The sequence below is a fragment of the Pristis pectinata genome, chromosome 5 (genome assembly GCF_009764475.1).
Source record: "Pristis pectinata isolate sPriPec2 chromosome 5, sPriPec2.1.pri, whole genome shotgun sequence".
NCBI classification, from domain to species: Eukaryota; Metazoa; Chordata; class Chondrichthyes; order Rhinopristiformes; family Pristidae; genus Pristis; species Pristis pectinata.
The window spans coordinates 76,851,792-76,877,313 of record NC_067409.1 but is presented as its reverse complement, the minus strand read 5'-3'; the positions used below and the strand labels follow the sequence as shown (position 1 = coordinate 76,877,313).

The following is a 25,522-nucleotide window of genomic DNA, read 5'->3' as shown; positions in this document are numbered from 1 at the left end:
AACTGTATTTGGAAAACTGTGCAGTCTAGGTCTCCAGCTGAGGAAGATACTCTGGCAATTGAATAATCACTAGAGTTAAAATTTTACTTTAGTCCAACCTTCAGTTAAGTTACAATGCTAAATTTAGGCAAGATTCACAACTCAGCTACAGTTTCAAAAATAAAATGAACCCACTGTCTTCTCTCATGAAGAAACCCAGACCAATGATTCTTCTGTAGTGACCCTTAATGATTAAAAAAAATGGCTGGTTAAAAAGCAAGCCTCTATACTTCTCAACAGCCAATTCCACTAGGGAAAGTACACAAAAGGTTTACAGATTACAATTGCTGATTTTTTCCCCCAAACTGACAAGGTTCTGAAGGCTATTCACCCAAAGTCCAAGTGAAAAACACAGCATTTCTCCAACATGATTGTTCACAGTGGTCTTCAAAAACTTGTTAAATAGTAGTTTTGATTTAATCATCATCTTCTGACACTAAGACAATATTTCATTTGATTTGCAAAGAATCTGTGGAAATAGGTTTCCTAGCCATCATGATAAGCTACAAAAATAAGATCACAAGATATAAAGAAAGCCTACCTTTCAATGCTTCAATTTTTTTCCTATCAACAAAAGAAAAATAATTGTTAATCTGTGTCATTTAGACTTACTGTAATGTTGAATTCAATTATGAAAAATCATCATATTTTAACAACCTCTAATCACAAAACATTTTTAATCTTACCTTTTTTGATTATAACCTAAAGTTGTTAAATTTACAAAGTACAGAAAAGACATTTGCTATTTTTTGACAGCAATGAGTAAATTGAAATTAGCCAATTCGTACATAAGAACAAAGTTTCTCTTCTCATTTAACGGTGAAGTCGACAATAAGTAGGCAGCTAACCATGGCAAGATGGGCTTCATTTTGACAACACCTAAACCTGACAAGGCCTCAACCTTCTGTCTCTTTCAACAAGCAAACAGCTATGATATACAGACAAGTCTTCAATTCTCAGTACAAGTTTTTACTTTTCATGAAACCTGTGTCATTCCCACTGGTTATCCAAAGACAAGTCTCACACTGTCAGCTACAAACCAAAGTTGGCAAGATTCATTAATATTCACTGTCAGAATGATCTGCTATCACAAAGATTCTCAACAGTCACGATGGTTGTAGATGAAAGTATTTCACAATGATGGGTAATTCAGTTAAAACTAAACATTAATTTTCTAATTTATCAGCCCGATTGCAATTTTTTTAAGACCCGAAAAGAGATAACCAGTTCATGACTGATAATGTCGCTGTGTTTATAGTGAGGGACATAGCTTGCCCGGTACTGAATATAAGCAGTCCCCAGGTTACAACAGGGTTCCATTTATGAGAACTGTTCATAACCCAAACTGTTCACAAGTCAGAAATGAACAAAAACATGTGGCAGAGGATCACAGAAACAGCTGTGACGGGATGGTGAACAGGCACAGGAAGAGCGGCCACCAGCCAGCCTCACTGACTCAGTGAGTGAGTGACTTAGTCTGCTCAGCGCTCCCAGCTCTCCTTGGCTCGGATGGTGGTGGGTGGTGTGGTGAGAAGCACCAGATCAGAAGACCAGAGTCATCTCCTCCAGCTACTTACACCATGCTTCAGAAGCCAAATGAGACAACTTGCACACCAGTTTCTATTCATTTAGTCATTATGCCATGTTCATTGTCCTCTTAAGGTCTCACACATCCTCTAATTCCAGTTCATCCTTCACCTCTCCTCCCCTTAATGCTCAGTCCCCTGGGAGGAGGCTCAGTCCCCTGGGAGCACCACCCCACCATCAATGAAAATTATTCCTTTATAATGGTTCATATGTTCCCATTTCATCTTGTGACCCAACATTCTCCCAAATCCTGGTTACCCACATCATTCTATTTTACAAATTAAAATCTTTTGTTCATCATTCCTCTCCCTTCAAGAATCTAACCTCTTCAATGGTGCCTTACACCCATCTGGTACCACTCAATATACATTACTTTATTAATATGCCAGTGCTATACTTATTATGACTTAGGAGGCAGCCATTTGGTCCTTGGATCTATCGCTGGCTTTCAGAAGAGCAATTTCATCACTTCCATGCACTTGTTCCTTATTTTTCACTTCCCCTGCAACTTATTGTCTCTCACATGCCCATTGACCACCTGGTTAGTCTACCTTCACATCCTTGCAATATGGAGAAAACTAGAGAACCTGGCAGAAATCCATACAATCACAGGGAGAATATACAAACTCCACAACAGCTGCATCAATTAGGATTGAATCTGGGTCCTGGAATTGAGAGGCCAGTTATTGAAATTTGATAACACGGCACTCTGGCAAGAAAGACAATCTCAAAAACTTCAGAACCTGAAGCATTGAGCAAGGGGGAAATTACCAGAGAAGACCATTTGAAGGAATGATATAAACCAGCTCAAGAGATGATGATTGCACTTATGAACAATGAACAGATTGATTAAAGGAATAACTTTATTACAAAGTGATAAGTTTGTTGCCTATTGCTTGTTCTTATGCCCAAAAATTAAGCTTTTTTGAATCCTAGGTATCAAATTCACAGACCAGGAAACCTTTCTTTTGTTCTGTTCCGAAAGACAAATTCAATAAACGTCAAAGTATACTAAAATAATTATAGCAGTGTTTGTTAAAGCACTGCATGCAACACAGCAAAGAATGGGACAGAGTTGGGAAACAAAGTGCTAGAAATGCTCCAAGTCAGGCAGCATTTGTAAAGAGAGGAACAGTAAACATTTCAAGTCAATGAACTTTCATGAAAAATCAATTTTGTTCATCTCCTCACCAATGTTGTCCATTCTTTTTACCCTAGTGTTCTGGATAAAATTTCAGCAGAGTAGAGAGATAATTGTAAATGCTTACCTCTTTTGCTTCTTGTAGTTCTCCAGCTGTAGAGTTTGTAGTTGCTTATAATGCTCAATATCACATTGTTCACAGATATCTTCCAAATATAGCAAGTGTCGCTCCAGCTCTTCAAACTCTTCTTCTAACTGAGCTGTAAGAGATGGAAAGCATTCAAATACCTAAGACAATGGTTTCACTTTAAAAATAATTTAATTGTGAATTGTTCTTAGAAATACTTGTCAATGATTAAAATGTAGTATATACCAGAATGCAATACAGTAAGCACCCTCAATCACTCTCATCACAAACTGCATTTTACTCATACACATATAATTTTCTTCATACTCATTGTTTAATGTTTTCACACCTTCATCTTACAAAAGTTTCTGCTGCTATAAAAATCCCTGGCTCAATTCTGCTAAATGCTCAACCTTCAATTATTACACTTATTATACAACAAATTATTGTTGCATTGATGTTCTTCCTTTAACTCAAAAAAATTCATCACTGCTTCAAATTTCCACCCTTACCTCATCTTCACGTAGTCCCTCCACTACTCCTTCCTTCACCAATTTTGATTTGAAGGCTATCAACCAATATGCACCATGAGCTCATCAACTCCCTCAGCCACCTTGAATGCTTCCTCCCATCCTGCTTCCTGCAAGTACTAGTCCATCCTCCATTTCTTATTTTGATTGCTCCCATGACAATGCTACTTTCCACACTAGTGCTCTAAGAAGTCTTTATTTTTCTCTCAAATGGCAATTCAGCTCACTATGATTGACAGGGATCCACTTCTACCATTAGGTATTATGTAAACAAGATGCAAAAATAACTCAGCATTATTTTATTAATCCAAATAACTGGAAAGTCACAGGCAGATGTACAAATGGACAATCTGGCTCTTAGTAAAGGCATTTGATTCATGACTCCTGCATCCTGAAAATGAGCATCTTTAAGAGCTTGTAACTAAATCTGAACAGTCAAAAAATGATATAGTCAACATAGTTACAATGCTGTTGGTAATTATCCATACAGTAAATTGTTCCCAGGGCTGATTGCTTAATCCTGTGCTAAACCCACTTTCTCGCCCAATGCTACTTTCCACACTGGTGCTCCAAGACATGTTCATTTTTCTCTCAAATGGTAATTCAGTTCACTTTCTTTCAGAATCAGGTTTATTATCACTGACGTATGTCGTGAGATTTGCTGCTGTGTGGCAGCATTACAGTGTGACATATAAGTTACAAATATAAATAAATAGTGCAAAAGAGGAATAACGAGGCAGTGTTCATAGACCGTTCAGAAATCTGATGGCAGAGGGGAAGAAGCTGTTCCTGAAAGGTTGAGTGTGGGTCTTTAGGCTCCTGTACCTCCTCCCCGATGGTAGTAACGCAAAGACAGCATGTCCTACATGGTGAGGGTCCTTAATGATGAATGCTGCCTTCTTGAGCCACTGCCTCTTGAAGATGTCCTCGATGGTGGGGAGGGTTGTGCCTGTGATGGAGCTGGCCGAGTCTACAACCTTCTGCAGCCTCTTTCGATCCTGCACATTGGAGCCTCCACACCAGGCAGTGATGCAACCAGTCAGAATGCTCTCCAATGTACATCTATAGAAATTTGCAAGTCTTTGGTGACATACCAAATTTCCCCAAACTCCTAATGAAGTAGAGCCACTGGCGTGCCTTCTCCCTGGCTGCATCAATGTGTTGGGCCCAAGATAGATCCTCTGAGATGCTGACGCCCAGGAACTTGAAGCTGCTCGTCCTTTCCACCGCTGACCCCTCAATGAGGACTGGCGTGTTCTCCCGACTTCCCCTTCCTGAAGTCCACGATCAATCCCTTGGTCTTGCTGACATTGAGTGCGAGGTTGTTGTTGTGGCATCACTCAACCATGCCTCCTCGTCGCCATCTGAGACTCTGCCAACAACAGTGGCGTCATCGGTGAATTTATAGATGGTGTTTGAGCTGTGCCTAGTCACAGAGTCATGAGTGTAGAGAGAGTAGAGCAGTGGGCTAAGCAATCATCCCTGAGGTGCATCTGTGTTGATTGTCAGTGAGGAGGAGATGTTACTACCAATACACACTGACTGTGGTCTCCCAATAAGGAAGTCAAGGATCCAATCGCAGAGGTACAGAGACCCAGGTTTTGAAGCTTGTTGATTAGTACTGAGGGGATGATGGTGTTGAACGCTGAGCTGTAATCAATAAACAAGCAGCTTGACGTATGTTTTGCAGTTGTCTAGGTGCTCCAAAGCCATGTGGAGAGCCAGTGAGATTGTGTCCACTGTAGACCTGTTGTGGCGGTAGGCAAATTGCAGCAGGTCTAGGTCCTTGCTCAGGCACGAGTTAATTCTAGCCATGACCAACATCTCAAAGCACTTCATCACAGTAGATTGAGTGCTACTGGGCGATAGTCGTTGAGGCAGCTCACCCTCGTCTTCTTGGGCACTTTTGAAGCAGATGGGAACCTCCAAATACAGCAGTGAGAAGTTGAAGATGTCCTTGAACACTCCAGCCAGATGGTCGGCACAGATTTTCAGTACCCTGCCAGTTACATTGTCGGGGCCTGACGCCTTGCGAGGGTCCACCCTCTTGAAGGATGGTCTGACATCCTGCTTCCAAGCAGATCACAGGGTTGCCAGATACTGTGGGTATTCACACAGATGTAGTGTTATTCTCCCTTTCAAAGCACGTGTAAGGGGCACTGAGCTCATCAGGGAGTGACGCATCACTGCCATTTACGCTGTTAGGTTTCGCCTTATAGGAAGTAATGGCATGTAAACCCTGCCACAGCTGTGATGCATCTGATTGCGTCTCCAACTTCACATGGAGTTGCCTTTTCGTTTTCACGATGGCCTTCCGTAGGTCGTGCCTGGACCTCTTGTAGGGTTCTGGATCGCCGGTCCTGAACACTGCAGATCTAGCCCTCAACAGACTGCGAATCTCCTGGTTCATCCAGGGCAGGTTCCATTCACTTCATCTCCCAATCCCCCTTTGTGTCCAGAAATTTAACAAACTGTGCCTTGAATATACTCAACATTTCTCTAAATGTAGATAATTCCAATGGTTTACAACGCCATGTAAAGAAATTTCTCATCTCAGTTCTAAGTGGCTAACCATCACCTATGTAGAATGGAGTGGAAAAAAGCTGAGTGCTGATTTTAGTAACAAAGTTCTGCCAGTTCAAGTTACCACCTTCAAAAAGGAATATCAATATATTTTTTAGACTACTTCCAAGGTAGCAGAGCTGAAATTTTTTTTTTAAAAAATTGAAGTATTCTGATAAAGGAGGGATGTAGGTAGTGGACAAGAACTTTCAGTACTACTTTCAGAAACTACTGCTCAAAAACATTCTTTCTTTTGCAACCCAGTATACAGCAACTTTGGAATTAGATGTTTTGCAAAGCCTCTTTCCACAGTGTGAAGTATAATGCTTACAAATGACAATACCGATTAAAAAGAAGTGTTACATTTAAGCTGCTAACTTTACAAGATGATTATCTGAAGTTTAACACTGGCATCTGGCTGAACTGTGGTAGTCACTAGTCGAGCAGCTAGGCTTCATAAATACCAAGGTCATTTCAATTGCAATGACAGCAGCTGAGGGTTAAATGTTGGCCAGAAAACTTTGCTGTAATCTATCATTGATCTTCTACACCTACCTTCACAGATGGGTCCTCAAATTGAACATCTCAACCTAAAAGTACCTCCAACAACACTCTTAGAAATACAATGGTGTGCCAGTTTAGATTTTGTACTTTATAACCTCAATAGTGTATGGCCCGACAAGTTGCTGACATTGCTATGGAGCAAGAGTACCACTCACACAGGTAAAACTGAAATGTATTCGCTCCATTAATCCTTCATTTCAAGATGGGGAGAAAATAATGTGAACAGCTTACTTGTGCAGTTACACACTCTGACCATATAAAACAAGGCATCTTTAAACACCTTTAGAGATAAGGTACATCATTACCACCAATGCACAGACAGCCATCACCTCTGGACCAACCCAAGATGAGATGTGGCTGACCTTTACACATTTAGAATATCATGGAAACAATTGTTAATTGCTCCTTTTAAGTAGCAGAACTCCACTCCATTGCTGCTGACATATCCCTGCATGATCTTCATTTGCTTAGAGATCCCTGTCTCAAGTCTGGGTCTGGTGGTGTCATGCCTAAAGTATCCCTTTGTTCAGTTAAGGACTTGATTACCAGAGCAATGGGATGCGAAGCAGACCTGTTACCCTCAATTACCAACTTCTCACAGGAGCCTTCTGCTATTTCTCACCTTGTGCACTGTTTTACACACCAAGTCTGACTTATTTGGCGGACTAGATACACATTTTTGCCTTGCACTGTATTTTTATAACGTTATATTCAAGCTAACCCTACAAGCTATTTTCCCTGTATCTGCAATTGTACCATTACAACGTGGAGGTGTGTCTGTGGAGAGAGAGCAGGAACATAGTATTGAGGCCAAGATTGAATCAACTATGATCTTACTGAACGGCACAGAAGCTGGAGGGGCCGACTCCAGTCATGTTCTACCAATGACACAGGCTAATACTGTAAATGAATTTTTAATTTGTAAAAGGGCAAGCTTAGAGTATTTTTTCTCTTCCATTCAATAGCAGGCTGAGCATATGGCAAACCACAGCTTATCTCCTAGATCATCCTGAAACTCACTTTCAGTATACATGACTCAAATATAAAATAGCATGCTCAGAAAGTCATCATTCAGATCAGCAATTTTTAGATCTCAGGAACATTAACATCCCAAAAGAATTTACACTTGGGAAAGAGAAACACAGTTCTGGAAATAAATTATGGAATGTTTCAATTCAAATGATCAGGCTGAGTAATCAACCATACAATTATACACAGACAATATTAATTTTTCCCCTGCATACCAACAACTCCACAGGTCACATTGATATAGAAGATGGAGTCTAAGAGTTTCAAGTCATAAATACTCATGGACAGATGCAACTTATAGACTTTTTCATTTAGCAAGTTAAGTCGGCAAGATCTGGACTCGACTGCATCATTAATAACTACATAGGAGATTATGTTATAGTTCATGTACTTGCTGAATCAATTATCATCTGCTGGTATAATTTCAGTCGACAGTAAATGTTTCTAAGTGTTTGCCAATGCTGAAAATAAACCATGGAACAGGAAAAAAGCTCCAATAGTGGACAAAAACAGATGACAGCTGGCATGGAGCAGACTGACATCATTTTCCTGAGTGCACAATTTAACAGTAGGAAAGATGGTTTATAAATTTTTTTTTAAAAAAGGAATGGGTGATAATATTCTTTTAAATTTGAAGCAACAATTTTGCTTTACTGGTCAACTGTGGGTATAATTTCAGTCAACAAACCACAAAATGATAAATATAAGCCACGGAATAAGAAAAAAGCTCCAATAGAGGACATACAAACAGATGACAGCTGGCATGGAGCATATTGTCATCATCTTCCTTGAGTGTGCCATTTAACAGTAAGAAAAATCATTTTTAAAATTAAAAAGGCATTTACTAGTCATCATACAAAAAACTCTCAAACATCCAGCATCCATAGGGAATGTTTGTTGCAAGAATAAGTCACTTGCATGAGAACTGCTCAAAAACATAACTGTACATCATTCACTAGGATTCTATGAATAGACCTTTAAATTGTAAAACTATATGCAATCTTATTACCCTTTTAAATGTTTTACAATGTAATTCCATATTTTTAGTTTCAGTATTAATGTACAATACAGAAAAAGTATATTAAATGAATTACATCTTCAAAGAGGATGTTGCTGCTAATCAGCTGACAACTGCACTGTAAATAAACCAACAATATCTTTGCACACTTATTTTGCATAGCATTTCAAATAAAACTCACTGAGTTTATTGTCATTTAAATAAAACAAGGCTATGCAGACTCTTTAATGAATAGCCCAGCCTGGGCTAGACTTCCACTGAAACTAAAATCACTTAATTTTAAATGTCAAAAGAGCAGTGCTGTGTTCTGGATACTCTAATGACATTTCAGTAGAACTTTCATGAGTTGAAGTCGAAGACCAATGAGATTTAGGCTTACTAGTCTTCTTGAAAAGATACCTTAAGTCCGTTTGCTTGCATGCCTTCCACCTCTTATGCAAAAAGTCTGAATGAAGAAGGTGAAAATGCATCACAGTTTGAGCAGAAATACAATTTCGTCGTTCAACAAGTTTCAGGACACTTTCAAATACTTTGACAGCAAATTTCTATGTGATGGAGAGCTTTTTTCTTCAGGCTCTCCATCACATTCTTCTCCTTGAATTTTAGGTTTGCTCTGATTCAAAACATTTTCAATGATTTCATCAGCATTTATCGTCACTGTAACAGGAGCATTCTTGTCAATTTCCCGCCATTTATCTAGTTCAACTCTTGAAAGTTTTTTTTGCTGGATTTTCAGCACCCATGCAATTCACTAATTCCAAGATCTCATCACATACAGTCGCCATCTGCTTGCCTTTACGCATATAAAATCCTTTTACATTTCTTCATCAGCTGACCCTTATTCAAATACGACAAGAGGCCATGGTTTTCACCAACATCTTTGCTTATTTCCATGCACGAGACTCATTAAAAATAACATCTTTGATGGAATATTTTGACTGAAGGTCTTGAATTTTCCCTTTGTAGTTGGTGAGCCTTCTCATAAAGTCACACTGGTGCAACATTCCTACATACTACATCATGCCCTGATCCAAAGGCTGTATTAAACTGGTCCCAGTGGCAGGGACAAAAATAACAAAAATATTTCCATTCACAAGTTCTTTTGCAGGAGGATGAATGTGGCAGTTATCTGACAAAAGCACGACTTTTCATCATCAGGAAGTCCTTTTTTTGTATGTTCTTTTATGCTTGGTACAAAAACACAATAAAACCACCAAATAAAAAAGTTTCTGCATCCATCCAGGAATTACACTGAGATTTATAATCAGAGAGATGAGCGATACTTTTAAAATCTCTCAGATAAATGAGAGTTTACTGTAATTCACATCAAAGGGGTTTTCCCTCATCCAGCAGGCTTCCTAGCATAACCAAACCCACAACAGGACTAAGCTAATGAGGTATTTAACAGTTAAAATGAATGTACTAGCTGTATCACAACAACCTAACTGCACCTTTAGGTTCTCAAATTACCATTTTTTTTTTGCTTACTATCAGAAATACTATCAGAAAACGCTGAAATTATATAATCACATTATTTATGACTGCAAATAGCTAGCAAGTAAGAGAATGGGTGTGTTGCAATAAAGATCTTGATTGCATGATGCTACCTTAATCTTGTTCCACCTAACTTGAAGCAGTCAGATGATTCTTTATACTAAAAATATCACCTAACATTACAGCACTAACTCATAGCCAGATAAACACATCACCTAATGTACAGTTCTAACTCGTTTTGCTTCCGATCTACTCCACATATTAAAATTCTACAAGATTATAAAAATTTACATATCTTGCTTACAATATTATAAATGAAATGATGGAGTGTACATCCACTCATCCATCTCTTCAAAGAATCACTGTGAATAACATATACTACAGTTTGTCTGTTTAAATTCTGATTCTACTACAACAGTAGCTCTTATGGGAAAGTGGGCAGAATATGTACAGGAAATCTAAGATATTCCCACCCTCCATAAATGCTAGGGAAATGCTTTTGCCAAGAACCACTCTGAGTACAGGCCAATGACATGAAACATTTTTCTCTCCACAGATGGGGCCTGATCTGCCGAGTTTTTGTGGCATTTTCTGTTCTGACTTCAGATTTCTAACATCTGCAGTGTTTTATTTTTCAATTACTGCTGATGGTGAATCCGCTTAGCATCTGCAGCAGTGGTGATGAATAATAAGCAAAGGCTCTCACAGGTGTCACACAGGCACCGCCGATCCCTGTTTGTTGAATACTAAACAATTAGCTGGGTCTATGCATAAGGAAGCAATGGCAAATGATTGCTTAGAAAACTTAATGAACAAAAACTTAAACTATTCAATAAGATACAGTGCAAGAGAATGAAACTTTCTGGTCAGAAGCTGAAGAGTACTATTTGATCACTTCAAAATCTTGGGTACTCTGGGTATAAATGTAGTAGCACAAGTACTTGTAAAGAATATTACTAATCCAGCACTGTGGGCAACAGAATCATATCCAACAATATCCCATTAACATCATTGTAAAAGAAGTCTCTGCATTCATCATGAGCCGAACAGTCAAACATCGATAAATTACTAGTTACAACCATCGATGGTTGCAGCACTAAAATGAATATTTTGTTTCATTATTGATGATTAGAACACAATATTGGAGAGCAAGATGGAAGAGCTAAGATTAGCAGGAAAGTACAGGCTAGGGGATTAAAAGACATGAGAAAAACTTTTTGTAACTCTATGTAAAGAAAATGCTTTAGTTGTGTCCCACATACCAGATATGCTTAAGATCCGAAGAGAAGATTTGAGCTTTCCAGAAAATGTAAAATGCCAGATGAGTAAGTAGATTCAGGCTAAGTACAGAAACTTGAAATCACATATTCAACCTAAAATAGTTGGCCAATTATCTCAGACCCAAACATCAATGTAACAGTTACTCAGTGCAGTGCCCTAGAACTGACCCTCTTCAGTTGTCTCATCAGTAACCTTCCTTCCATCACATTCAGAAATGGGATTCTCAGAAAATAAAGCAGTGCATGCCTACACACAGTGAACTCCAGACAACATACAGGTATGGGCTGGTAAATGACAAGTAACATCCAAATCACAAGAGTGTCAGGCAGCAACAATGTTCACCAAGAGGAAGTCAAAGCACTCACCCATAACATTCAAATATATTACCCTCCCAAAGTAAACAGTTCATGGGTTCATTGCTGATCATCTACATAAATACAGCAAGTATAAGAGTAGGTCAGAGGTTGTGTATCCTGCACAAGTGACTCACTTCCTGACGCTCCAAAGCCTATCCACCATTTACAAAGCACCAGTCAAGGCCGTAATAGAATGCTATCTACTTGCCTGAATGCATTGCTCCAACAGCACTCAAGAACCTCCAGAATAAACATCAAGACAGAAATATTACAGCCACATTCATTCAATCCAACTTTCCATTTCATATTATATTTGACTTCAGATATGGGTTCCTGACCACAAATCTAAACCACTTTCAAGATTGCTTACTTCTACCTCCATACTACTGCTTGACATTTCTCTTGCCTCAACTCACCTGCTGATCACTCTTATGTTCATAATTCTTTTATCTCTAATTTTGATTATTTCAATGCCTTTGTGTCCAAGTGCCCACGTGCCATACTGCATAACAATGTTGCTTATATCTAACACTAATGCTGGCTGATCTCATCCTCGCTATGACCATTTCAAAATTCCACCTCCGCCTCCTCAAAATCTAATTCTTTCATCAAGCTCTTAAGCACTTGTCCTCTGATCTCCTTTCCTGGCTGACAACTTTACCTCGTTCCTTTGGAATTAAAGGTGCTAGAGAAGTGCAAATTTATGTCATGATTCACACTGTTCTGTTCTCACTTTAACAAAAATATGTTGCAGGGGATATCAAAACACTAGCTCTTCTGACCTTCAGGCATGTCCAAAGTGATTAGAGAAGCAGGCCTAAGGGAATGAATGGCCAATCTTTTTTCCTACGTTTCTTCTTAAATTACCTCCTTTCATCCAATATTTTGTGATCAATAAAGCTGCAGGCCAGGACTGTCTAAACACTGCTAAGTGGTTTGCTTTAGAATATGCAATACCTCAGGATCACAATCTCATCATAATCTTGTCAATTTTTATTTGACCGCAATTTGTTGGATCTAACAGCGTTTGTCTTGCTTTCAATATTAGCACCTGATTTTAGGCAACACAGCAACTGTGAAAGGAGTGTGTGGTGAGACCTCTTGCTAAAAGTATCTTAATAAGTCCTCCATTCTGGTGAAAAACATTCAGAGACCCAATATATGAATCACATTAGCTGGAAGTAACTCCATATTCCAGCCTCCCCTCCATGGTCTACATTTCTCACTGCCTCCATAAAGCAGCCAACATAATCAAAGACCCCACCCACCCCGGGCATTCTCTCTCCTCCCCCCTCCCATCGGGCAGAAGATAGAAAAGCCTGAAAGCACGTACCACCAGGCTCCAGGACAGCTTCTACCTCGCCATTATAAGACTATTGAATGGTCCTCTTGTACGATAAGATGGACTCTTGACATCACAATCTACCTCATTATGGCTTTGTACCTTATTATCTGCCTGCACCACACTTTCTCTGTTACTATAACACTTTATTCTGCATTCTATTATTGTTTTCCCCTTGTACTACCTCAATGCACTGATGTGATGAAATGATCTGTATGGATGGCATGCAAAATAAAGTTTTTCACTGTACTTCAGTACATGTGACAATAATAAACCAAATTCTGCTATTGCTTTTCCCTTGTACTACCTCAATGCACTGATGTAATGATCTGTATGGATGCCATGCAAAACAAAGTCTTTTCATTGAACCTCAGTACATGTGACAATAATTTACCAATTTATCAATTGATATTTTTCTGTTCATTCTGGAAAATGTTGCTAATTCAAAGCTTAGGTTTCTGCAAGAGTATAATGTTGTAATTTGCTGATAAAGCACCTACATCTATGAATTTCTGTGCTATTGTTTTCTCTCTGTCACACTAGTCAGTCATATCACAGATGACATTTTCACAGACCCATGAAAACCAGGATAGAGAATATAACCACAGGACTCTTCATGCGTAAGGTGTGTCAGCCCAACAGACTTCCTCTGCATTGTTAATAAAATCCTATTAAATGAATATCTGAGCTGGCACTCAAGAAAGATGCTGCAACTGTGTGAACAAAACAGGTGCAATCGTCCTGAAGCCGAATGTGTCAAGTCATCATCATCTCCAAACAGATCATCTCCACCCATGCTGTCAGAAAGTATTTACATTCCACAGTGTTGATTTGAAACAAATTCCTATTTTTCACTATACTTGGAAGTGCAAATCTGGAGTTGAAGTCCAACCTGGTTCCATAGTTATTCTAAGCGAGACTCCCAGGTCCATAGACTCCTACTGCTTCCATCAAAGTATCAATTTCGTGTAGTGTCAAACATGAAATGCCTAGAGGATTTGTTGAGCACTTGTGCAACTTAACCTAGCTGATCTCAGTGTAAATTTTGAACACGACTCCCCCTGTTATCTAAGGGAAGGAGGTCAGGATGTGTTTAACAATGCTGGTGAATTGTTCTCTAACTAAACAGGACAGTTGAGCTTCAAGACATGCAAATATAAACAGGTCTCCATGGGACTAGAAATTAAACTGCATCCCCACTAATGGCTCACATTAATAAGTCACAAGTGATATTGTTATATTTGCACATTGATGAGCTGAGTATTGCAATTGCTGAAAATGTTCTAAACCAATTACATCACTAACTTGGACATAGAGGTATTTATTCTTGTTTAAGTCTCCCATCTTGCTTTCTTCCAGTAACTATTTCCTACTCCTTTTACAATCTAAGTTGATTGCAGCTCCCTACACAAGCAAATAAATGCTTATATAAAGTATCCATTTAGTTTAAGCATAAGTGTACTTCCTGTAAACAAAAAGGCATTTGTTCAATGAAATTTCATTCAAATCTTAAAATATTTATCTGATTCCAAGTCAGGTTAAGTTGCTACATGTAAAGCAAAAACAGCAAAATTCAGCAGCAAAACATTTTTTACTTGGCACAGTTTGTAAATCTTTAAGTCATAAGAGACTGTATCTACCTTAAAGCAATACATAGAACAATGGCCACAAAGTAGTATGCTCATTCTTCACTTAAAAAGGGCTCTTGTGCCAGAGGGAAACAAATCTTAGTGTCTGAAATGCACCCATTGAGAGACTCTCAAGAACTATGCATTTACTGAAAAGACCAACATACAGTAATGTTCCAGAATAGGAACAGGAACCTCCAACTGTTTTCATTGATTTGATTATAAGCAGTGAATGACTTTTAAAAAGGCATCAATCACTTATGGTCAACAAAATATTTATAATTTAACTACAAACTTCTCACATATAAAATGCAGCTTTGTGCCCACAAATTTTATTTTTCCCATAAAACTGCCTCAATAAAAGGGATGAAATCACACAAGGAATGTTTACATTCAAAGAATTTCAGACAAATCCTCTCAAGTATCTCCTCTCAAACTCAATCACGGAATTATGAACACCAACAAAGTACATGAGAATAGTTATGTCACTTGAGTCACTAAGATGCAAATAAATTTCACAGAGCCTTGAGTTTGGCCATTAAAAATGTAAAAATTCAATGATCCAAGGCCCTCTTTTACAGGGACGAAAGACAAAAGAATTTGCTCAGCCTATTCATAATGCAAATATCCAAAACAGGAAGCTTTTGAGTTTCTGAATGCCCCTCAGTTTTGTTTGCAGCAACTTTGCACTCTTGCTTCTGAGCCAGAAGACCATGGTTCAAATCCTATTTCAGATTTAAGCACATAAAGCTACAGTGAAATGGCAGACTGATTAAGGGGATGTTAGTGTGAAAAATGCCTTATTTTACATAAGATTCCAAGACGAATCCCTGCCTATCTATTTTCAGTGGAATTAAAGATTAAACTGCACTACTCAAAGAGTTCTATTGTTTAAGCAAACACTGTACCCTCAGTCAACAACATCAAAAGCAGATGAACTGGTTACTTAACTAACAAAAACAGAAAATGCTAAGAACTCAGGTGGTCAGAGAGCATGAGAATGTTAACCTGAAACTTAAACTCTCTCCAGATGCCACCTGACAACCCGAGTTCTTCCAGTGTTTTCTGTTTTAGTTTCAGATTTGAACATGTGTAGTTTTTTTTTGCTCCAATTATTTTCCATTAGCTATTAACGGGAAAGTGAGCAAAATTAGTTACTACACTTATTTATGTGACAGAGAGTGAATATTAGAAGTCATTTAACCTCTATAAATAGGCTTTGAGAATGTTAAAGGCATGATAAGTATTTTAAAGTACTTTCTTCTTCTTAGGCAGTCTCTCAAGATCAAGGATGGCCTATTCTGGTTTTCTGGGTTGAAAGGTATCCTACAAAACTGAAATGAGAATAGCAGACCCTTCCACAGATGGGACAGGTGATGGTCAATGGGGTGGGTTGACGAGTAGCTTGTGCGGTGATGATGTGCTCAATATCATCCACAATGCTCCTTATCCACTTTGAATAGTCATAGGTCATAGACTCCCAGGAAACAGTGGGATGTTGCTTTATCTGTTTATTTGGCAATCTCTTCCCATACAGAACTGAAATAGAGCATCTGGTCCTGGAATATGGTATCAGGCAAGCAAACAAGGAGGCCTGACCAACATAGCAAGCCAATGTGCCAGTGCTGAAGTCCTAGTTACAGTGGCAGACCAAGTGCAAGTGTCTCACAGTGAACCTTTTGTCAGAGAGCAGTGTGGTGCAGGAAGATGGAGGACCTTTGCAGATGTTGAGTGCAAGATCCATCTTTTCATAGTCACACTTTCACGGAAGCCTATGACTTGAAGCTGGGACTGTAAACATGCGCAAATGCAAGTGTCATCTGCGTTTGCAGTTCAATTACCAAGGTTGGGGTAATCATGGTTCTTCAGTGTAGTCACCATTGGTTGAACAGCTTCCCATTACATCTGCAGATTAGCTCTACTTTGTGGGAAGTATATTGGCACTGAGATGCAATGACGCAAGTGCTGAGGCAATGGCACAATTGCAAGTTCTAAAAAAAAAAGCCATGTATAGTGACTGAAGTAGTTCCCTGATGTTGTCAAGCAGTGAAGATCATGTCCACTATACCTCTGGGTGGATAATATCAATGCTGATTTGGGAAACATTGCTGCCACTGGAAGGAGGCAGTTGAGAATCCTGGTTTTGTGGGGGGGGGGGGGGGGGGGGGGGGGGGGTGGGGTGGGGTGGGTGGTGAGGCTGCAGGGTGCATGTGCATGTTGGGGAGAACAGCAGTAAGACCCCTCTGTAGTTACCACAAACAGACTGACCCCCTTTTGTGAAGATAGTCATACTTAACGAATACGAGGTCCTATTGAATGTCCTTGTCACCTCAGACGTAGGGCAGAAGGCTCTTCACCACCAAGTTTTAGGATTTCAACAGGTATCTGTATGCTCCCAAGGTCTTACTATTTTTGAATTAGGATATGCCTTTGATTTCTTGTTGGTCACAAATGGTAGCAACATTAGCCAGCATAAGCTGTGTATGTACAAACTGTCTATTTGGAGAATTACTCTATAGATTGTCATCTGACTTCACAATTACATGAAATAAATATCATTTCAGGTTGGCACACAAGCTACAAAAACTAAAGCCATGCATTTCAGAATCAGATTTATTATCACTGACTTATATGACATGAAATATCTTGTTTTGTGCCAGCAGTACCGCACAAAGACATAAATTTACTATAAACTATTACTGTTTAATATAAATATCACATAGATGCCACAGCCAAGAAAGCTCACCAGCGCCTCTACTTCCTCAGGAGGCTAAAAAAAATTTGGTTTGTCCCCTTTGACTCTCACCAACTTTTACCGATGCATCATGCTATCTGGATGTATCACGGCTTGGTACGGCAACTGCTCTGCCCAGGACCGCAAGTAACTGCAGAGAGTTGTGGACACAGCCCAGCGCATCACAGACACCCGCCTCCCCTCCTTGGACTCTGTCTTTACCTCTTGTTGTCTTGGTGAAGCAGCCAGCATAATTAAAGACCCCACCCACCCAGAACATTCTCTCTACTCTCTGCTTCCATTGGGTTAAAATTACAGGAGCCTGAGGGCACGTACAACCAGACTTAAGGACAGCTTCTATTCCACTGTGATAAGACTATTGAACGGCTCCCTTACACAATGAGACGGACTATGACTTCACGATCTACCTTGTTGAGACCTTGCCCCTTATTACACTGCATTTTCTCTGTAGCTGTGACACTTTACTCTGTACTGTTATTGTTTTTACCTGTACTACATCAATGCACTCTGTACTAACTCAATGTAATTGCACTGTGTAATGAATTGACCTGTACGATTGGTAAGCAAGACAAGTTTTTCACTGTACCTTGGTACAAGTGACGATAATAAACAAATACACTACAAAAATATATAATGCAAAACAAAAAGGAATAACGAGGTAGTGTTCATGGACCATTCAGAAATCTGACAGGATAGGAAGAAGCTGTTCCTGAATCATTGAATATGGGTCCTCAGGCTCCTGTATTTCCTTCTCAGTGGTAGTAACGAGAAGAGGGCATGTCCTGGATGGTGGGGAGGGTTGAGGGAATTTCAGTTTCTGACAATACTTTAGCACCAGAATTAAGATGCTATGGGACATTTAAAAAGAAAAATACAACAGTTCACTGTATTGAAGCATCTGCATTGCTAGTACCATTACATGGTGGGAGGTAGTTTCACAGTTTTGCTTTTCTGAATAATGCATTCAAGGCACAAGGGCAGATACCAAGCATTTCACCACTGAAATCACCCTCATTCACATTTATTCTCAAGCAAGGGGGCTTTAAGAACCTGGAGCTGTCAGGATTCAAGGATGACAACAGTCAGTTTTATTACAAGTCTGCTAGATGAAACACTGCAACTGTTTTGTTACCAATCATTGATAAGATTCCTACTCCGGAGTACAAATTTTTGTGATTTTTATAAATGACTTGGAGGAGGATGTGGAAGGGTGGGTTAGTAAGTTTGCTGACGATACAAAGGTTGGTGGTGTTGTGGATAGTGTAGAAGGTTGCTGTAGATTACAACAGGACATTGATAGAATGCAGATCTGGGCTGAGAAGTAGCAGATGGAGTTCAACCTGGATAAGTGTGAAGTGATACACCTCAGGAGATCGAATTCGAAGGCAGAATACGAGGTTAATCGCAGGACTCTTAGTAGTGTGGAGAAACAGAGAGATCTTGGGGTTCACGTCCATAGATCCCTCAAGGTTGCCACACAGGTCAATAGGGTTGTTAAGAAGGTGTATGGTATGTTGACCTTCATTAGTCAGGGTATTGAGTTCAAGAGCCGCGAGGTAATGTTGCAGCTCTATAGAACTCTGGTTAGACCACACTTGGAGTATTGTGTCCAGTTCTGATTGCCTCATTATTGAAAAGATGTGGAAGCTTTAGAGAGGGTGCAGAGGAGATTTACCGGCATGTTGCCTGGATTGGAGAGCAAGTTTTATGAGGACAGGATGAGTGAGCTAGGGCTTTTCTCTTTGGAGGAGGAGGAGGATGAGAGGTGACTTGATAGGAGGTGTACAAGATGATAAGAGGCATAGATTGAGTGGACAGTCAGAAACTTTTTCCCAGGGCGACAATGGCTAACACAAGGGGACATAATTTTAAGGTGACTGGAGGAAGATATAAGGGGGATGTCAGGGGTAAGTTCTTTACACAGAGAGTGGTGGGTGCGTGGAAAACACCGCCAGCAGAAGTTGTGGGGGCAGATACATTAGGGACATTTAAGAGACTCTTAGATAGACAAATGAATGATAGAGAAATGTGGGGCTATATGGGAGGAAAGGGTTAGATAGATCTTAGAGCAGGATAAAATGTCAGCACAACACTGTGGGATAAAGGGCCTGTACTGTGCTGTAATGAACATAGAACATTGAACTAAATTTAAAGAAAAAAAATCTGACTGTGTTCGATTCAGCCTGCTGCCCAGATTCATTCCTTGTGTTGTCTCCAAGCCTATACTAACCTTGTATGGATGCCTAGGTGCAATCACTGCAATCACACTGGGCCCCAAATCCCAGACTTGGGTGGCAGGGCTCAGTGAGTCCATCTTTGACGGGGGAGAAGGTTGAGGGCAAAGTGCTGCCTCCTATCAAAGTTGTCAAGGCTTAGTATGACTTTTTTTTAAATGTTTCTGATATGCAGTGGCTTTAAGAGCCATTAAAATTGTTTTAAAGTAGAAAAATTAGTTTAGATAAATTATTAAACACTCACTGAAACACTACTAAATAATTGAAAGCATTAAAATGACTGAACTTATCTTCTTCTACTGCACACTGTTGTTTTGAGGACATCACTTGGTGCCTGGATTCACACTCAGACAACAAATGTGTGCAGTACTATGTCATTGTTTTCCCATTTCCACTCTTTCTTGCAAGTGATACTTATGCTAGGGTAAATAATCTTGCTCTTATATTGTGCTTTTCCTTAAGAATATCTTAAGGTGTCTTATACAATTAGATTCAGAGTTATATAACAGGGGAACAGCCCCTTCAGCCCATGACATACATGCTGACCATCAAACATTCATCTGCACTAATCCTATTTTTCAACTTGCATCCCCTTCAATAACTCCACTCACCCAACCCAATTCTCCTGCCATCTATTTACACTTGGAACAATTCACAGTAGCCAATTAACCAACTAATACATCTTTGGGATATGGCAGGAAACCAGAACATCCAGGAGAAACATACACAATCACAGCAAGAACATGAGAAAACCCACACAGACAGTACCAAGGTCAGTTATGAATCTGGCTCCCTGGAACTATATCAACTAATTACTTTTTGCTTTAGTATAGCAAAACTGTGTAGATATTGTACAATTTCAAAAGCTAATAACTGCAAGCAGAATGAGCTTTAAAATGCTTAAAAGTTTGTGTGGTGCAAGAAGTTACACTGGCCAGAAAACTTGAGAACACCGCTTCCTCAAAACAGAGGAGTGACATCTATACAAGGAGAATGATGCAGCAGCATTAAAAGTCACCAGTCTGGACCACTGATGCAGCGACACAAGTTCAAATCCCACAGGCACATCAGAGCTATATTTGATATTGTCTTTTACAACATCTATATAGCTACAGTTTCAAATACTGATCAGAAGTGGAACCCTGGTTTTTGTTTCTCTTCCCTAACTCAGGAACATTGAGCCATTTTCAGAACTCCATGCTGAAGGTCTCGAGGACTCTGCAAAGATGCCTCTTCTCAGACAGATGACAGCAGTGTCCAGCACCTGGACTGATTTCCTTTCATAGAAGACATTTGTGAATCAGATGTTTGCTTTTGCTAATTCCAGGTTTATTTGAGTTTGATTTAATTTCCCAGGCTGCTGAGGTGGAATTCCAACTTGTATCACTGGATCATTTAGCTTGACCTTTAGCTTGGTATTTGTTAAGAGACACTGAATTTCTCTCCCAGAAAACACAATTGATTTGATGCGAATAACCAAGAAGTCAAAGAGCTAATTAACTGCAAACACAAGGCAATCTGGGATTGGAAGCTCCATCACATCACACCAAAAGAAAAATTTCTACAGACTCATTAAGGTTCAAAAGAAAACCGATGACCTAAGAACAGAAGGTGGAAAGAATGCAGGCTTTCCAGCAACTCATCGGTAACCAATTTGTGTAGATTCTTCAGCAGTCAAGACTATCTACAGAATAAATATCCAAATGCTCACCAACTGAGAGCCAAGAAGAGAATAACCTGTCAAGCACAAAAAGTCAGGCAACACCAACTGTTAGAAATCCTTTGGAAAAACTTGACATGAGGGCCATTCCACAGCAAATTATCTGGTCCACACTTGCTGCCATGGAAAAGGCCACATGCAAGAAAAAGTTTTGGGAGCAGACAGCATCCCCTCTGAAGTTCTAAAACTTGGCAGAGACGAAATTCAGTTACCAATTTACAACTTCATCTCCTACATCTCAGAAGAGAATGACATCCCAGGTGATGTCAGAGATGCCATAATCATAACCATCTTCAAGAAAGACACATCCAGTTGGAGTAACTACAGTGGGATCCCTCTGCTGTGTCACAGGGAAAGTTGTCACCAAGGTCCATAACTGCCTCCTTCCAGTGGCCAAGGAGCAGCTCCCCAAATTGCAGTAGATTCCATCCATCTAGAATCACAATGAACATGATCTTCATTGTGAGAAAACCGCAAGAGCAAGACAGATTAGCATTAACCATCACGTGGCCTTTTCAACTTCACAAAAGCCTTTGATGATAGGGTCTGTGGGGGTCTTTCTCAAATTTGAGTGCCTGCAGTAATTCTTTTGAAGAAAAAAAATTGTTTGAAGATCAAGATCTCAAACCCAGAGCTCATGATTTAATGGACACCAGTAATCCCTACATTCCTGCAGGTTTATGAAACATGGGATGCCTATAGTAGGCACCATAAAAACACTGGAGAGCTATCACCATTGCTGCATCAATAAAATCCTCCAAGTCCACTAGGAGGTTAAATGAACATGGGATGGCATTGAGAACATTGAATCTAGATGGCAGAAAGAGTACTCCACCTCCCAAACTATCTATCCACCTGCCCCATCAAATACAGGTGGGGCAGATTCTGCAGGTCCCATATTAGCCTCAAAAACCACAGAACTGAAGTAGATGCAAGTCATCTCCAAACCTAAGATAACAAGTACACTTTGAAACAGTAATAAGAAGTGGGACCCAAGGTTATTCATCACTTCTCCAAGCCAAGAGCACCTTGAAACAGTAATAAGAAGTGGGAGCCAAGGTTATTCATCACTTCTCCAAGCCAAGAGCACCAAGCCAATTCCAGAATTGCATACTGAGGTTAGACCTTACATTGTTCTTGAACATTAATAGATTAGTTGACAGCATATGGAGTCATCATGGGAAATTGTAATGACAAAACAGGATTGCAAATCCTGAAGGCTTTATGTGAAAAAAAAAGTGGCTATCTACCCCATTCAATAGTTCTATAATTTCGTCAAAACTTGTTGTTCCAAAGAAACTAATTGCAACATTTACTGAAAGTTAAGCTACCTCGTGGTGGGGAGCATTCAGGCCATGCGATCAAAACAACTGGGTTCAGTAACCAGCTAAGCTAACACAATTTTCCACAGTAGGGAGTTTTGAATTTCAGTCAGGTCATTAAATGTTGGGAGGGAAAAATCATCCACTTCAAAAGTGCTGCAGTACACACTTGGTGGTTAATTAAGCACAACGCAGGAAGAAGCCTGTGGAGATGTCAACCTTATCTTCCTTGGCCCTTACTACTAAATTACTGGTGCAATAACAAGAAAAAGGGCTGATCATGCTTCTATATTTAGAGGATTTAACAAATCAATAACAGTACAAATAATACAGCTCATCTTGAATAATTCTCTTGGCAACATTTAAATCAGTTGCTAAGTTTGCATATTGTTCAAGTTGGTAGACCACAAATAGGAGCAGATTTGACTATACATTATTAAAATAAGTTGAATGACAACATTATGTTACTGGATTACCAAGCTAAAAGGTCATGATCCAGTGATACGAGTTGGAATTCCACCTCAGCAGCCTGGGAAATTAAATCCAACTCAATAACTAAACATGTAATTAGCGAAAGCAAACATCTGATTCACAAATGTCTTCTACGAAAGGAAATCATGGTCTGGTCAGAATCTGACACCAGAACCACAGCAACACTCTTAACTGTCTTCATAAACGGCAGAGGAAACCACTCCGTTCAATGACAATAGAGATGGGCCAATAGATGTTAGCTTTGCCTTACAGCCCACATCACATGAATGAATGTTAAAAGGAGTTACATAAAAGGTATATTGGTACTGATGCTAGACTGAATAACCTATATTAGGTGTTCAGTCATTAGTTTAGTCATCAGTTCATTAGGACCAGAATTACAATTGAAATATTTGCCTGACCCAATGTTTTGGAATTGAATATTTTCCAGTATGTTTAACTACTTAAGAGTTAGTTTCTTTCCCACTCTACTGCAGACAGCAAATATAAATTGTTGGATAGTAACTCAAGCCCACAACCTTTTGATGCAGAGACAAATCAAACTGTCAGATACTTGAGAGGGATCAGCGACCATGCCTTTCAAAGTATACGAGCAACCAAGATTTGACTTGACTAATTGGAACAGACGGTTAGGAAATAAAAGACAGTTGTTGCTAGGAGCTGGGAAACAGCTAGCCTAGAATTATTTCTGCAGGTACAGAATAAACATTCTCATGCTCACATTACATTGTAAATCAAACAAATATCGTTTGTCAGAAAGCCAAGATATATGAACAGACAAGATTTAGTAAGATTATAACTGATGAGAAAAAGTAGAGAGAGAATAACCTCTGACAAATACTGTTATTTATACATGCTTAAATGACATTCAAGAGTGACTACATTACAATTTAAACATTACACTCAAGCTATAAATATAAATTTACACTGTAAAAAGATATTTTGCTCACAATATCATTGAAACATTACACGACTTAATATTCCCCGTTCTCTAAGGAGAACCATTATACATATATTTGGATTTTGGATCGTTAGCTCTCCAGAGTTATCCTAGAAAGCAAAGATAATTACAGGCATCTGATCTCCACGAGTAAACATCAGCAAACAAATAACAAAAAAATGACTATCCAAGCTGAAAGTTTGTTTAAAACTGCTTTGATGTTCACGAGACTTTTTTTGCACGAGTACCCACACAAACGTATTGATGTCTCACTAAAAAGGAACCCTTTATGATCCAGTGCACTCTGAACGTAATTTTAAAATTAACATTGAAGATGCTCCTTGCTTGTCATTTAAGAGCATCAAACTGAATGAGGTTTATCACAGGAAGTAAACAAATCAGAATCAGGTTTATTATCACTGACATATGTTGTGAAATTTGTTGTCTTGCAGCAGCAGTACAGTGCAAGACATAATTACCATAAGTTACAAAAATAAATTGTGCAAAAGAGGAATAATGAGGTGGTGTTCATGGACCATTCAGAAATCTGATAGCAGAGGGAAAGAAACTGTTCCTACAATGTTGAGTGTAGATCTTCAGGCTTCTGTACCTCCTCCGCGATGGTAGTAATGAGGAGAAGGCATGTCCCAGATGGTGAGGGTCCTTAGTGACGGATGCTGCCTTTTTGAGGCACTGCCTCTTTACGATGTCCTCGATGGTGGGGAGGACTGTGCCCTTGATGGAGTTGGCTGAGCTTACAACCTTTTGCAGCCTCTTCCGATCCTGCACATTGGAGCCTCCATACCAGGTGATGAGGCAACCAGTCAGAATGCTCTTCACTGTACATCTGTAGAAATTTGCAAGAGTCTTTGGTGACATACCAAATCACCTCAAATTCCAAATGAAGTAGAGTGGCTGGTGTGCCTTCTCCGTGATTGCATCAATGTGTTGGGCCCAGACTAGGTTCTCTGATGCCCAGGAACTTGAAGCTGCTCACCCTTTCCACCGTTGATCCCTCAATGCGAACTGGCATGTGTTCTCCCAACTTCCCCTTCCTGAAGTCCACAATCAATTCCTTGGTCTTGCTGACATTGAGTGCAAGGTTGTTGTTGTGGCACCACTCAACCATGCCTCCTTGTTGCCACCTGAAATTCTGCCAACAACAGTGAATTTATAGATGGCATTTGAGCTGTATCTAGCAACACAGTCATGAGTGCAGAGAGTAGAGCAGTGGGCTAAGCACGCATCTTTGAGGTGCGCCTGTGTTGATTAACAGCGAGGAGGAGATGTTATTACCGATCTGCACTGACTGTGGTCTCCCGATAAGGAAGTCGAGGATCCAGCTACAGGAGGTACAGAGG

General features: G+C 39.6%; 1 protein-coding gene across 3 annotated transcripts in view; it reads right to left on the bottom strand.

Moving 5' to 3' along the window:
- Positions 1 to 25,522, bottom strand: part of dtnbp1a (dystrobrevin binding protein 1a) — a 132,232-nt gene that overhangs the window by 65,257 nt on the left and 41,453 nt on the right. For all 3 annotated transcript variants that reach the window (XM_052016113.1, XM_052016114.1, XM_052016115.1), the window contains 2 exons: positions 2,895 to 3,027; positions 581 to 603 (listed from right to left, as the gene is read on the bottom strand). In XM_052016113.1, coding sequence (XP_051872073.1) covers positions 581 to 603; positions 2,895 to 3,027 — 156 coding nt within the window. The remainder of the gene's footprint in view (positions 1 to 580; positions 604 to 2,894; positions 3,028 to 25,522) is intronic.